We start from the raw sequence: 15,426 nt of genomic DNA, 5'->3' as shown, positions 1-15,426 counted from the left end.
CTTCATCTTATCTCTCTGCAACTTCTTCTTCATCCTCTTTCTCTCTCCAACTTCTTCTTCATCCTCTTTCTCGTTACAGCATCTTCTTCTTCTTCCTCCTCTCTCTCTCTCTTTCTCTCTCTATTGCTTCTTCCTTCCTCTCTCTTTCTTTGCCTAGCTTCTTGCTTCTTCCTTCCTCAGTCCCTGCAGCGTCTTCTTTCCTCTCTTTCTTTCTGCAGCACTTTCTTCGTCCTCTCTCTCTCTCTCTTCTTCCTTCATCTCTCTTTCTCTGTGTAGCTTCTTCCTACCTCTCTCTATTTTCGTTCTTCTCTTTCTCCTTGCAGCTCTTTCCTTTTTCTCTGTGTTCCTTTTTTCCTTTCTTTTCATTCCACTTCACGACACAGGCTTTCAACCTGACAAAATTTTGACACTACCCCCCCCCCAAAAAAAAAAAAAATTAATGGCTGACGATCAGCGATCTCTGTCCATAAACAAAGATGACCCAATGCGCTGCCAATGTTGACTTAGGCATTCGGACAGTCAGGCTCGGCTACGGCACGGATTACGGTTCTTTTTCTTTTTTAATATTCAGAAAAATCACGTGACTTCGGTAATCTTCCTCATTATTTGACAGGAAACATTGCGTAAGATGATTTTTTTTCCCCTCGCACAGATTATAATGACTTTCTTCTTTCTTCGCAGAGCAGACCTGTCGCATGGTCAACGGCGAAAGAACGAAGACCCTTCAGTTTCATTACATGTTGACGAATAACAATAAACGTTCTTTCCTTCTAGTAAAAGATCCTGACTAGTACATACATGAAGTTATCTCATTTGTACATTTCCATTTCCAATATCTATCTATTTTTTTCTCTGTACATCTCCTTGTTTTGTTCTTTTCCATAGCTCCTCTTTAGTTATTGCTTCGGGCCATCCAATCTAAATATGAATCGTAAACACGTTTATGTATCTTATAACTCGAATTTCTTTTTGTGTTTCACAGTGACGTGGCCAAGATTTTCGATGGGGGGGGGGGGTTACGTATACTTTATCTTGGCAGTCGGCCCTCATTTTGTCATATTTTCCTACCTTTGACGTTTTTTTTAAGGAATACTGGCTCAAAGGAGGGGGTATAACCCCCACCAACCCTTCCTCTTGGGCATGCCACTGATGTTTCACGTCAATAGAGTAAGATAGATTTTATAAAATCATTTACTTTACATGTGTTAATGTTTATCTGTTTATGTTTCCTCATCGATCAGAACATCTGAAAAATATCGTCATTATTCTAGCTTTCATAGAATAAAAAATTGGAGACAAGGACATTCAAAAAGTTAAAAAAGAAAAAAATACCTAAGTAGATTTTCAATGCTACTTAGGTAGATTTTTTTATCTTCTTGAATGTCCTTGTCTCCAATTTTAAATTTAGTTTCAGCCTTATTGTGAATCCTCCTGTAATTTACTCGGAATGTTTGTAAATCTATAAAAGCTAGTAGGCATACGTCAACATCAAACTCTAAGAGTTACAATCTCCTTGTCATGTCTCAAATCCAATTTCTATTTTTTCGTGCTACCCCCATAACCTAGAACAAAAACAAACAGCAATGGAGACAAAAAAAACAGCCTGACAAGACAATAATAATGTAAGTTATCGTCCATCTTTTCAGCTAACCAGTGACTAAAAAGTTGAACTTTCTGGAAAAATAATCCGTATTGAAGAAGTAAGTTATGCTTCAAGCTACTGTGGAACATTCGTATGTTATCGCACATGTTTCGAAACCTGCATGTCGTTACAAACACGTCACTGATTAAAAGAAAAATGGGGGTACATGTGACGTTGAAGATAAGAGCGAATAGGAAAGAATAGGTGAAGGAAAAACAAAAGAAATACATTTTAAGAATTATTGACATGAAGTGTCTTTTTATCTCGAAACTGGTGTCTTCAATAATACTCATTATGATAGATCGGTATTTTTCTTAGCAGTGCAACAAGGCATATGACTGGCTACTCGAATCGAAATTCTTACAGATTTGCTCTAGCTTATAATTCCAGCACTTCACCTACAAGCAACTGTTGTAGATTTAATATCAAGGTTAGGCATCTTACATATATCTCAAAGACAGGTGAAAATATTTAACACAGGTGTCAAAAAATGAAAGCTCACAACTTTATTCTGTTTAAGGAAGTATAATCTTCATCAATAAAATAATTTTAAAGATTGTGCTTATTTTTAAAATTGATTGTCGGTTTCTTTAGGGCCTCTTCGATGGGGTGATGATAAAGTCGTCGCATTGTAATCAAGAGATTTCGGGTTCGATACCCGATGGAGGCACATAGTGGTCTTGATTTCACTATAAATGTACGTCCAGTAACGTATAGACTATCTGTGCATAAAGTGGACTTTAAACAAAACTTTTTTTAAAAAAAAACTCTAGCTTATTTAATTCTTAATTTCTGAAAATTTCCATCGCTTCTTTTTTATTCTGCCTTTTTCTTAGGATGATGCCTAAACATGACGTCACTATATTATAACTTTGAGCCCCTCCCGCTCTCCCTTCCCATCAGCGTATAACTGCTGATAGTGAACAGGAAGAAACTGGCAAATGTATGTGAAGTGAAACAGCAAAAATGAAAAAGAAGTTCATGTTTGCACCGATTCTTGCTCTGTCGGTCTGCTGGGAAGAAGGGACCGATACTTTTGGCGCACCCGGTAGAATGTTCCAAGTCGAGTAGACGCTCACAACGTTCGTCAAAGGAGAAATACGCGTTAAAGTCACAAGGTGTTTGGGAGTTCTCTTAAGTAAACACTGGCAGCAAAGTGGAACGTGCTATGAATGCAAAAATGCTGCTTATTACTTGCGCTTCTAACTGTAGTTCTTCACTGAGATGACTTTGGGACCAACGCTTGCTACCACAATAGAAGGAATACCATGAAGAAACACCTGTGACAGTTGGGACTATATTTCTCCTCAAGATTGATGTGTTTATGAGGACAGCTGGACCAGCAAATCTGTGCTGGACAAATAGGATAAACAAATTGCCTTCCCCGGTCATGACGTAAGAATAAAGAGTTCGGAAAGTTACATCATAGGCCGCACAGATAGAGTGCTTCTGCCTTTTCATGTTGACTTTTGTGAGCGCACAAGCGGATTCGACGTCCGGTGGCATGGTTGTTTGTCACTTTTGGCTATATATATATATATTGTCTGTGTGTGTTTGTGCTCGCGCGTGCGCTTTTATTTCTTTTTGTTATGTCGCTTTTCTGTCACTTTTGTAGCGACGTGTTCTGAAAAACATTATCTGGTTTATCGCAACAGTAGATATCAAAATGACACTATGAGCGCATCTAAATTTAAGGGATAAAATATTAACAAAAACCATTAACTTTTATATAAAAACTATCAATTTTTGCACTAGAAACCACAAAAAATATAATATTTTCCTCAAAAATAGAGCCCCTTAATAATATTATTCTCCAGCGCAATTTGATCAAGAGCTGTGAGCGCACCTAAATTTAAGGCGGAATTTTTCGCCCAAAATCATAAAAAAACCATTAACTTTTGCATAAAAACTATCAATATTTGCACTAGTAACCACAAAAAATATAATATTTTCCTCAAAAATAGCGAGCCTTATTTATTTAAAAAATATGGGCGCAAATCGATTAGGGCGTAATTTTTCACCACAAAATCATAAAAAAACAAGAGAAAAAAAATCTAGAAAATAACAATATTTTCATGCAAAAAATATAATATTTTCCTTAAAACAGTTTTTATGTATTATTTTCCAGCGCAATTCGATTAAGGGACAACTTTTCACCCAAAAACAATAACCCACCCACCAATTTTTTTTTAATTTTCACACAGAAACATACCCCTTAATCCACCAATTTATTCCTAGCCCTACCCTGAATAAGAGCTAACAAAAAAGTAATAAAAAAACAAGAGCCCCGCTTATGGAGGTAGCACGAAGTGCTTGCATCTCCTTAAAAATATGAGTGCCTTTCGCTAACTTTTTTAAGAAAAAATAAAAAACAGTATAGCCTAAAACTAAAAAATCTTAACACTTTTCACTAAAACAATGCAAAAATCGAGCTTTTTTCAGGTATTATTTTCTAGCACACCTATAAAATTTAAAGGTTTAAGTGTTAAGCTAAAAACAACGAAAAACATACCGAGACAGTTTATTTTCCAAAATAACTATTTTAAACATTTTTAATATATTGGCAATGCTAATGCACTACTTTAATGTGTTAAATATTAACTATTATAAAGATTTCTCCAAGGCAATAGCAAACAAGTTCAGACACTGTTCTAAGAAAGCTGAATGTACAAAAACAACTTAAAACAACAAGCCAGCTTCCAGTTCTTTTTCCAAGTCTATGTCAACACCAAAGGGTAGTGACGGAATGCGAGATTTTAGACCTAGTTTCTTGTGTTCGTTTGCACTAATAACTGGAAGCGTAGAACTGTTCAAACGATCAATAAACGCCATAGCAGCTTCTTCTTTTGATATAGCCCAGTATGGTTGTACTTTGTCGAATATCAGGAGTTCTACAGACCGCCCCATCTCTAATGGCCGATTTGCTATGACTGAATCAAAACGCACTGAATTTGGCAAATACGTATAAGGACTTGAAAAATTGAAGTCATTAAAATGCTTTCGCATCAAGAAATGACATGTCTCGTGGGTGGCGAGTGTAATTAAATCAGCATTATTAATTGTACTCCCAGAATGGCCTGCCAAATTGTTGGTACATATTAAGATACCATTCATTAGACACGCTCCTCGTAGGATGTCTAGTGGTTCAAATTTGCTCACACCAAGTATCTCCATATTTTCAATTTCTCTTGGTAGGTCTAAACTGCATGTGCTCTGGCCTAAAAAACAATTCATGGTGTCCTGCAATGCAGTCAAGATGGATGTGCTCTGCAGAGCATTTCTGATGAATTTTGTACGATCCTCAGTAAATATCCACACATGCCCTTCTTCACAGGACCAGTTTGCAGGAACAAGAAATGATGATATTTTGTAGTCAAAAAACTCATCAAGGGTAGTTAGTTTGTGTGCTTGCAAATAAGCTGAACTGACTTGGTCGTATAGAAGACGTACATCCATCTTCGAATAATGGATGAAAATTTGAAGACAAACTTTCTTGGCTTCGTTGCTGAAATCACCTTTCAAAAATTTAATAAGTTCTTTTGTGGTGCTGTGCTTCAGAATCAGGCCTTGGTTCAAAATATTTTCAAGCACAGAGTTGCGCAAAGTGTTGAGATCAAACTCCTCCATCTTGATGGGCATTTGGTTGATAGGAGTTGTTGGCGATTTCAAGAGCAAGTATTCGATTAAATTAAAGTCTTCCTCCTCGTACCGGGTAACTACGTCTTGGTACAAATTCATCTTGCCCCTTTCAAAAGTTGGATCTGAAAAGAAAATCTGAATAAAATATTCCAGCATTTTTAACTGATTTAAATGATGTTAAATTAAAGGATGTAATGGAGTTATTAAAAGAAGTAAATTCTGGAAGATAATAACTTATAAATTTTAAAATTTTAATTGAAATGTGGGCAGGGCCATTTAGTTTTTTGGGCGTAGAAAGCTTTCTACGTCCTATGTTATTGTCTCGCAGACATTAGTTCGATTGTTACATCGACAAAAGAAAGCGATGAATCGATATATATGTGTTTCCATGCTTAGGGTCGATTCATGTATATCGATTCTGCAAAATAATCAATATAAAAGCACAAGAAAGTGGGAGAAATCAGCATGCGCGAAAAAAGGAACAATATGGAACGCCAAGGGTCGCTTAATTTTCATTTAAATATATTTTTTTATAATTGAAAATATATTTTTTATAAGTGAAAATACGGAAAATGTTAAATGTTAACGTTTAAATTGATCCGTAATTTTTGCTATAATATTTTGTATATAATAAAATTGAATAAGAGGTATTTTAAACAACATGATTGCGTACATTTATATAGCAGCGCTTTTGCGATAATGTGCAAAAACGCTCCCTTTCGTTTCCTACTGTGGCTTCGTCTTTTATCGCGCGGGTGATATGAAAACGTTAACACTTTCTACGCCCAAGATCGAAGACTTCGTGTCTTCCTTGTTTAAGTTATAAGCAAACTTTAACATTGCATATACAAAACTGAAATAAATTAGATTGTAAACAAATACAGGTAAGAATAATAATAAAATTACACAAAAATGAGAAATCGTAACTATATGCAATAGAATATTTAAACTAATTAAAGATTATTCAAGTCTTTTAATGATCGACATTTTTTCAGCGGCTCTTGAAATTTAACTTCTTTTTTAATCGTTTCAGTTTTTTTAACTGCACACGTTGTTTTCACCTCCCGTAGAGTTTGTAAATTTAAAGTAAATCGTCCATAATTATCTCGGGGTGGTAAATTAACAACTCTTCTTTGATTATAATAGGATATATTATTAGCTTTTAAATATTTTACTACAGTTTTAGGATTAACTTTATATTTTTCACAAAAGGAATTAATAGAATTAGATAAAAAATTATAAGATGTTAAAAGTTTAATAAATTCGTTAGGTGTAATCGGCCTTGACATTTTTTTATTTATTTAAATTATTTTTTAAAGTATTGTAAAGTAAGGTATTGAATTGTAATGTAACGTAGAGTATGGTAATGTATAGTATTGCACTGTTCGGTATTGAATCGTAAAGTATAGTAATGTACTTAATAGAGTAGCGAATTATGGTAATATTGTATGGTAATAAGGTGTGGTATTGTATCGAATGGTAAAGTATGGTAACGTAATGTAAGGCATCATTAAAAATTATATCTTATTAAATGGAAAAACAAATCAAATTATTTACCCCCAGTGAGAGTGAATTAATAGGATTAGATAATTTAATAACCAATGTACCTGAATTACAAGAATTAATCGAAGAATCGGGTTATAATATTCAAACTATCAATAATGGTGTTGAAAACCTTAAAGGTCTTCCAGATTCATATAAAGACATGATAATAAAATTTTTTAAAGCATTGAATAACACACATATTACTAAAGAAATATATAAATACTCCAATTTTAGAAATCAAGAAATAATTGATAAATTATTAGCCAGAGAACAGGAATATAAAAAAATTATAACAAAACAAGCATCTAAACACAATGATGAAAGTGGTATAGACGAAATGAACAAAATGTTTAGTACAATGATAATAGAAACAAAAGACAATAAGAAGATAAGTAGATATATGAATAAAACTTTAAAAGATATAAAATTTCAAGATGATTTTAAACCTATATTTAATAAGAAAGGTATTAACGAATATTCTAAAAAAGAACTATTAGAAATGAAAACTAGTACTAAAGGTCCAACATTTAAAGATATTGAAAAAATTAAAATAGTTAATATTCCTGAAGGGAAAAATATTATCAATGGGAAAATAAAATAGCCATCATTCCTATCAAAACGATTTAAATATAGCCGATATTGCTACCAATTATCTATGTTTATTTTATAGCCTACATAAATAATAAATCTTTTAAGTTTTTGTTATAATCATTTTTATATGTAATCCTAATTTGTATTAAATTTCTATGCTGTGCTGGAGAATGTAATTCTCTAAATTGAAAAAATATTGGGAATAAATAAATGGAGGTACAAACCAAAATTTTTTCAAGAAAGAATGAAAGCCCTATATAGAGCAGAGGACACTGCAACCAACGAGTTTGAAAGAATAATGATTAGAAATATGAATGCTCAATTTAAAGAGTATGAAAATAAAATTTTAACCTTAGCTAAACTAGGTTTATTAGGGATTACAATCCCCAAGCATAAGCATTGAGAATTAAATTCTCTAGCTAAGAGGGTTAACTCACGTAAAACATAAAGCATTGAAAATATCTTTTCCTAAATAAATGGAAGCGCACGAAGTGCTTAGTCCAAAGGACGCTCGATGTTCTAAATGTTTAGAAATTAAATCTCTAGACGATTTCTATAATTACAATAAAGATAAAAGTTGTAAAAAGTGTGAAATAGAAAGAACATGTGAAAGACTTTTATGTGACTGTGGTAGATATTATACTAAAACACATTATCATAGGCACCTAAAAACTCAATTACACTCACGTAAGTTCGCGAAACTTTGTTTAGCATAAAAGGGGGATTTGTGCAGCGCACTCTGTGCTAAGACCTCCAGTCGCTTTACAACTGGTCTGGTAAAGTTAATATTGAATATTTTTTTATATAATAAATTGGCTACGAATAATGGAAGAACGTTTAAATGAATATACATTAAAAGATTTATATAATATTGCTAAAGAACTAAAAATACAATACATTACGAGATATAAAAAAGCTGAGCTGATAAAAGAGATCATCAGGCAATATGAAAAACGTAAAAAAGAAGAAGAAAATAAATGATTTATTTCCATTTGACGCAGATATAATAGTACCTCAAAAGAAAAAAAGAATAAAACAAATAAAATGTGAAATTTGTGGTAAGTACATTAAAGAAACTAGGCTACAACTTCATAAAGCAAAACATAATCCTGAATCTGATTTTATTTTAGTTGAAGTTGCTTTTAAAGGTAGGTTATTAACTTATCAACATAATAATAGAGAAGGTAATACAGACGTAACAAGTTACATGGATTCAATTAAAGATAAAGCAAATAATCTTATTGTAAATGCTTTAAATATGCATAAAAACATTAAGATTAATTTAGAGTTAGAATGTGAATTTAAAAATTTAGAACAAGAAATGACCCACAAGTTTCAATTACCTAATGTAATAACACTGATAAACAATGAAATACTCCTTTAAATAAAACTAAGTGATCTTTATGTATTCAGATGTGCTGATAACGAATATCGCATCCGTTTTCCTGTATCACCTAAGTTTTTTGCAGAACACCCAAATTTTATAATTTTATGGTTTCAGGTCTCCGCACCCAGCTCCGCTTCCAGCTTAACGTTTGTTTCCTAGCAAATGGATAAGAACTTTTCAGCGACCTTGTGTTTATGACTGGCACTTAATATATAGTGGAGGAAACATGTGGCAGTAGAGAAATTTCCTGTTTCTCTGTTAAAATTTGTTCTTTTGTGGGTTAGTCGAGTCTTAACTTCCTTTCCGATAACTTCGCGAGTATAAGGTGTCATATCGGAAACGCCAACAATCACGGACACATTTTTTTTTTGTTAGTAATGAGTTAACTTACTGCAATGATGTAGAAGGCCTTCCGCAAAAATTTGGAAGGAGTCACAACCCAAACGAGTGGAGACTATATTTAGATTCATCTAAGAATAGTTTAAAAGTAGTATTGTTGCATAATGGGAATATATACCCATCAGTACCCCTTGCCTGTTCTTCCACCATGAAGGAAACATATGAAAGTGTGGATACAATATTAAAAGTGATAAATTATGAAAAATATGGTTGGCAGATATGCGGAGACCTCAAAACGATTGGTGTACTGTTAGGCATGCAATCTGGGTTTACAAAATTTTGTTGCTTTCTTTGCGAATGGGACAGCCGGGTAGAAGATAAACATAACAACATTGTGGATTGGCCCATACGAAAAAACTTATGTCCTGGAGAGAAGAGTGTTAGGAATCACCCTCTACTTGAGAAAGACCAGATTTTGTTACCACCGTTGCATATAAAGTTATGGCTGATGAAAATTTTTGTTAAGGCTTTGGATAAACACGGTGAGGGTTTTGGGTACTTGAGAAAAACATTTCCTAAACTCAGTGATAGTAAGTTAAAAGGAGGTATATTTATTGGGCCGCAAATCCGTGAGATCATTCATGATGACAACTTTGTGGAATTGCTAACAGAAAAAGAGAAATGCGCATGGTTAGCTTTCAGACAAGTATGCTGTAATTTTCTTGGAAATGTGAAAGCTGACAACTACAAGGAACTTGTTAAGAACTTGTTGAAGTGTTATCAGCGCATGGGGTGCAATATGTCCTTGAAAATTCAACTTTTTACATTCGCATTTGGACTTTTTCCCCCTTAACTTGGGCGCGGTTAGTGACGAATGCGGCGAGAGATTTCACCAGGATATTTCTGTCATGGGGAAACGCTATGCAGGAAAATCGGTACAGAACATGTTAGCAGACTATAGTTCGAACCTCAAGGAACATGTTTCTGCTGGGAGTTACAAACGGCAGAGTTCAAGAAAGAAATTTTGAAAATGCGAGTAAAAATGTGTTTTTTTTCCTTTTTTTGCATGAAATTTGTTCATTGAACAGTCAAAATCGGTCCTATATATATTTTTAATTTTTTTATATTTCATAGTTATTCACTTCAATATTTAAATCTTATTTCATGAGCAAACAAACAAAAATAATTTCAAATTTCGATGTATTATTACAAAGGGAATTAAATTTTTATTAAAAACAAAAAATGAAAATCCAGGGAAAACGATACGTGATACAGCATTTCTACTTTCAGATTTGGATTCAGCGGGGTCGAATTATAAATAATCACCTATTTTCGTTCAAAGGAGCAAAAAAAAGTTTGAATTTGTTCATCAGTGTAATCAGATCGTTTGAAGAACTTAGCCTATTCTGGGATACTCAAAGAGATTTATTTATAGCCAGATGTGATGAATTAGAAGCCAAAGGATCAGGTTGGACTTTAAGCAGAATAAATAATTTAAGAATTAATATTAATAAATATAAACCATTAAGCGGGTCATCTTATAAAGATTTGCCCAAATTAATTAAGGACAAACAGGCTTGTATTAATATTAAAAATAAAGATAATAAGTGTTTTAAATATTCAGTTTCATGTGCATTAAAAACCCCGAAAAAAGATCCACAAAGATGGTCACATTATGTGCAACAGAGCTGCACGTCAGCGACTCTTGATAGGCCACAATACAAAGATTTATTAAATTTTAATGGAATTGAATTTCCAGTTAAAATTCAAGATATTCCTAAATTCGAAAAATTAAATAAACTTAACATAACGGTATTTGGGTTTGAAGATAAAGAACAAGTATTTTATCCATTATACCATAACAAGAAACAAGAATATAATAAAAATATTGATCTACTTTATTTTGAAAATCATTATTGTTGGATTAAAAGTATAAGTCGTTTATTGAATAATCAATTAGAAATTGATGGACATAAAAAATATTTCTGCTGAAGATGTTTAAATTATAGTTCTAGAAGTGAAGAAGCTGTTAAGAAACATCAAGTAATATGTAATAACAATGAAACCTGTTTACCTGTTATGCCTAAATCTAACATAGAAAATGGAATAGAAATTAAACCAACAATATCGTTTAAAAATATTCAAAGAATGTTGAGACATCCATATGTAATTTATTCCGATTTTGAATCCATTCTAAAACCAATTCAGAGCTGTGACCCAAATCCAGAAAAATCATTTACTATCAAAAAACAGCTACATATTCCTTGTAGTTATGGACTTTATATCAAGAGTATTTACGGAAACATTAAAAATCCTTTAAAAATTTATAGAGGAGAAAATGCTGATAAAAGATTTATAGAACAGATTACAGCTCAAGCCAAAACAATATACAGTTTACTCAAGGAAAATAAAACCATGACAGATGTTGATCTGAAAGAGTACATGAAAGCTAAAACATGCTATCTATGTGAAAAAGAATTTACAGAAAAAAATTCAAAGGTTCGCGATCACGATCATTATAGCTCAAAATACAGAGGAGCTGCATGTAGAAACTGCAATTTAAAATACAAACAACCACTGTTTATTCCAATACTATTCCATAATTTGAGTTCATATGATTGTCATCTGTTTGTTAAGAATCTGGGAGAGGACAGGAGTAATCTTAAGTTAATTCCAGATAATGAAGAGAAATATATTTCATTCAGTAAAGTTTTAAAAATTGGAGAAGGCATCATCGAATTAAGATTTATTGATTCATTTAGATTTTTAGCGAGTAGTTTAGATGCACTAAGTTCTAATCTAGAACCAGAACAGTTGAGAGAAACAAAGAAATATTACTCAAATGATAATTTGGGTATTTTATTCCGAAAACAGGGGACAAAAGTGATTAGAAAAGGCATCTATCCTTATGAATATATGGATTCATTTGAAAGATTTAGTGAAACTAATTTACCTTCAATTGATAAATTTTATTCTACACTAACAAAAGAAAGTATAAGTTGGTCTGCATACGATCATGCTAAAAAAGTTTGGAACAAATTGGAAATAAAAGACTTGGGTGAATGGCATGATTTATATTTAAAACTAGATGTCTTATTGTTAACAGATATTTTTGAAAATTTTAGAGATTTAGCATTGAGCTCATATGAATTAGATCCTGTTTGGTATTACACTACTCCAGGATTTGCTTGGGACTGCATGTTAAAATATACCAAGGTTCAATTAGAACAATTAATGGATTATGAAATGTATCTGTTCTTTGAAAAAGGAATTAGGGGTGGAATAAGTCAGTGCTCTAATAGGTATGCGCTAGCAAGTAGCTCGACTACGTCTAGCAAAGCAGATGAGAAGACACAAATTCATTATAATGATATGAACAATTTATATGGACACTCATTATCACAAAAATTACCTCAAAAAGATTTTGAATGGTTCACTGAAGACGAAATTCAAAATTTAGATAATATTTTAAACTCAGATGTGCTACTGGTTTTGTCTTAGAGGTTGATTTATCATTTCCAAAAGATTTAAAATTGCATAAACGGTTTAACGACCTTCCACTTGCACCAGAGAATGTAACACCACCTAACGGAAAGGTAAATAAATTACTTTGTCACTTCTGTGATAAAAAGAATTATGTTGTTCACTATAAAATATTAAAACTATATACAGACTTAGGAATGAAAATAACTAAAATTTACAGAGGAATAAAATTTACACAATCAGACTTTATAGCACCATATATTAAATTTAATACTGAACAGCGACAGAAAGCGAAGAATGAATTTGAAAAGGATTTTTGGAAATTAATGTCTAACAGTGTATTTGGTAAAAGTATGCAATCAGTTAGAAAGCAACAAAATATTAAATTATACACTGAAGACAATAAAGTCCAGAAAGCAATAAATAAGGCCAATTTTAAATCAAGAACAATATTCAGTGAGCATTTGGTAGCAGTACATAATTATAAAACATCAGTTAAATTTGATAAACCAATTTATATAGGCCAAGCAGTACTTGACTTAAGCAAGGCCCTAATGTATGATTTTTACTATAATGTTTTAAAAACAGAATTTGAAGATGATATTAAACTTTTATACGTAGACACCGACGCATACATATTTGAGCTGAAAAATCATGATTATTATGAATTTATGAAAAAGCATTCTGAGTTATTTGATACTTCTGATTATCCAAAAGATCACTACTTGTATTCAGACAAAAATAAAAAAGTAATTGGAAAAATGAAAGATGAATTAAATGGCAAACCAATGTTAGAATTTATTGGGCTAAGGAGTAAAATGTATGCATATAGAACTGACGATAAGGTAGACAAACGATTAAAGGGAATTAAAAAAGCAGTATTAAAAAAGGAAATTAATTTTGAAGATTATAAAAACTGTTTATTCAATGAAAAAGAATGCTTCCATAAACAGCATGTTATTCGGAGTCATAAACATGACATTTACACTGAAGAATTAAATAAGAAATCACTCAGTTGGAAAGATGATAAAAGATCTCTAATTCCTGGAAGTACAGACACTTATGCGCATGGACACATGCTAGTCTGAAGGTTACTTGTGTTACTTCTTAAAGGTACTTTGAAAAAAATAAAAAAAGGGTACTTCCAAAATTTATAAGTATAGTTTTAAAATTTTAAAGCCATTCATTTTTTAACACATTCAGTGAGTATGTGTCGCAGCGGTTGCTCGCCTAGTGCGTATGACACTGATGGGTGTCGCTTGTTAGTGTTAACTAAATGGACGACTGTGAACTCAGCTCCTGACTTGAGTCTCAGTCTTTAGAGACGCAGCAAAAGTGTTAAAGGTGCTTCAGCAGCAGATGTGTTACTCCACCGTCGTTAGGCCACTACTGTGGTGTGGATTGGATTTTTAATTTATTTTTTACCAGCGGCGTTGCAAAGCTGCAGTGTGAGAAATGAGTGATGCACTAACAGCATTTCAATCAAGAAGAAGTTTGAATCTAATTACAGTATCTAGTGAAATTGGTTTCAGTACCTAGTGAAACTGATTACAGTATACCTAGTGCAACGGACACATGCCAGTACCATAATTATAATATTAAAATAATAACAATGCTAATGGAGTAATGGTACATGATTATGAAGCGCTGGTGCTTAGAGCTTGTCACAATAATTAACATAATAGCTATAATGTTGGACACGAGTTCACTAAAATGTTTTTGAGAATATGATGCACTGTACCTATATTGTTGACAGTAATTTGTTCATTTTGTGTTGCTTGCTTTGTGGGGGAGAGCCAAAACAATGGCTAAGCATCAGTGTCATTTTTTTCTATATTGGCTAGGCTACTGTTTACTTAAACGCTCTTTTTGCTTGCTCAGTAACCCTCTGTAAGGTACAGTACCTTTTAATTTATTTTAATGGACTGGCAATAAAGGCAGACCCGAATATGTTGGCCTTATTGGAAGACTACACAAAAGCAGAAGTTATAGAAGAAAGGGTGGTTCTCTCTCCCTCCATATAGACCTATTTAACCTCACCATGTAAATAACAATAGCCTCAGCATTATTTTCCTACAGCAAAAGACTACATCTAGGTACTGAACGAAAGACGTGTTGAAAAAGCTGGGGTACTCGTAAGCCTACTCTAAACAACGTCAATTTTTACCCTTATAAGTTAGTATGTATTAATTATTAAGTTAATACGCAATACGCTTTATGAGTTTAATAATTTAGACCACTAAAATGTTAACAGATAGAAGAAATAAAAACAAAACTTACTATTTTACAGTACAGGGCTGACTTGTCTTATGTGCACTGGGTATGCAGCTGATCTGTGTTGCCAACACACAAAAATATTAAATCCTAATCCTACCACTCTGTCACAAAATCTAAATTTTCACCTTTTGTATATTGTATTATGTTGTTAATAAAAACCCCCCTTATTTTTAAAAACAGACGAATGTTACGGAAATAATTAAAAATTTTAAAAAGTAATAGCAACTAACATAATAATTAACGAAACGGCAACACTGGATTTTAGCATTGATGCAAGCGGCAAGCGCCATAATCTTTATAACGTTCTGAAGAAATATCGCTTTTTTCGATTTTCGTAATTTAAGTTTTACGTTATAATCGTTGTTATCGTTTTTACGTTATTTTCGTTTTACTCGATTTTCGTTAATTTTAGTTTTTTATCGTTTTGACAGTTGGCAACTATGCTTGAAGAAGATGGCTGCCTCCTTGTTTACGCTGTCAGAAATGATCGTGGTTGTTTTTTAGGTTACAAATAAATATTTAA

General features: G+C 32.6%; 1 protein-coding gene across 1 annotated transcript; it reads right to left on the bottom strand.

The window, feature by feature from the left end:
- Window positions 1-3,779: 3,779 nt before the first annotated feature.
- On the bottom strand, window positions 3,780-14,993 carry LOC145991527 (uncharacterized). The gene is made up of 2 exons (XM_083127548.1): window positions 14,907-14,993; window positions 3,780-5,403 (listed from the first exon to the last, which is right to left on the bottom strand). The coding sequence occupies exon 2, from the start codon at window positions 5,378-5,380 to the stop codon at window positions 4,322-4,324; it is 1,059 nt and encodes a 352-aa protein (XP_082983674.1). The 5' UTR covers window positions 5,381-5,403; window positions 14,907-14,993; the 3' UTR covers window positions 3,780-4,321.
- Window positions 14,994-15,426: the final 433 nt, after the last annotated feature.

This window comes from Lepisma saccharinum, chromosome 8 (assembly GCF_977018435.1).
Source record: "Lepisma saccharinum chromosome 8, izLepSacc3.1, whole genome shotgun sequence".
Classification (NCBI taxonomy): domain Eukaryota; kingdom Metazoa; phylum Arthropoda; class Insecta; order Zygentoma; family Lepismatidae; genus Lepisma; species Lepisma saccharinum.
The sequence above is the reverse complement of the archived record's forward strand: the minus strand, read 5'-3'. Positions and strand labels throughout refer to the sequence as shown.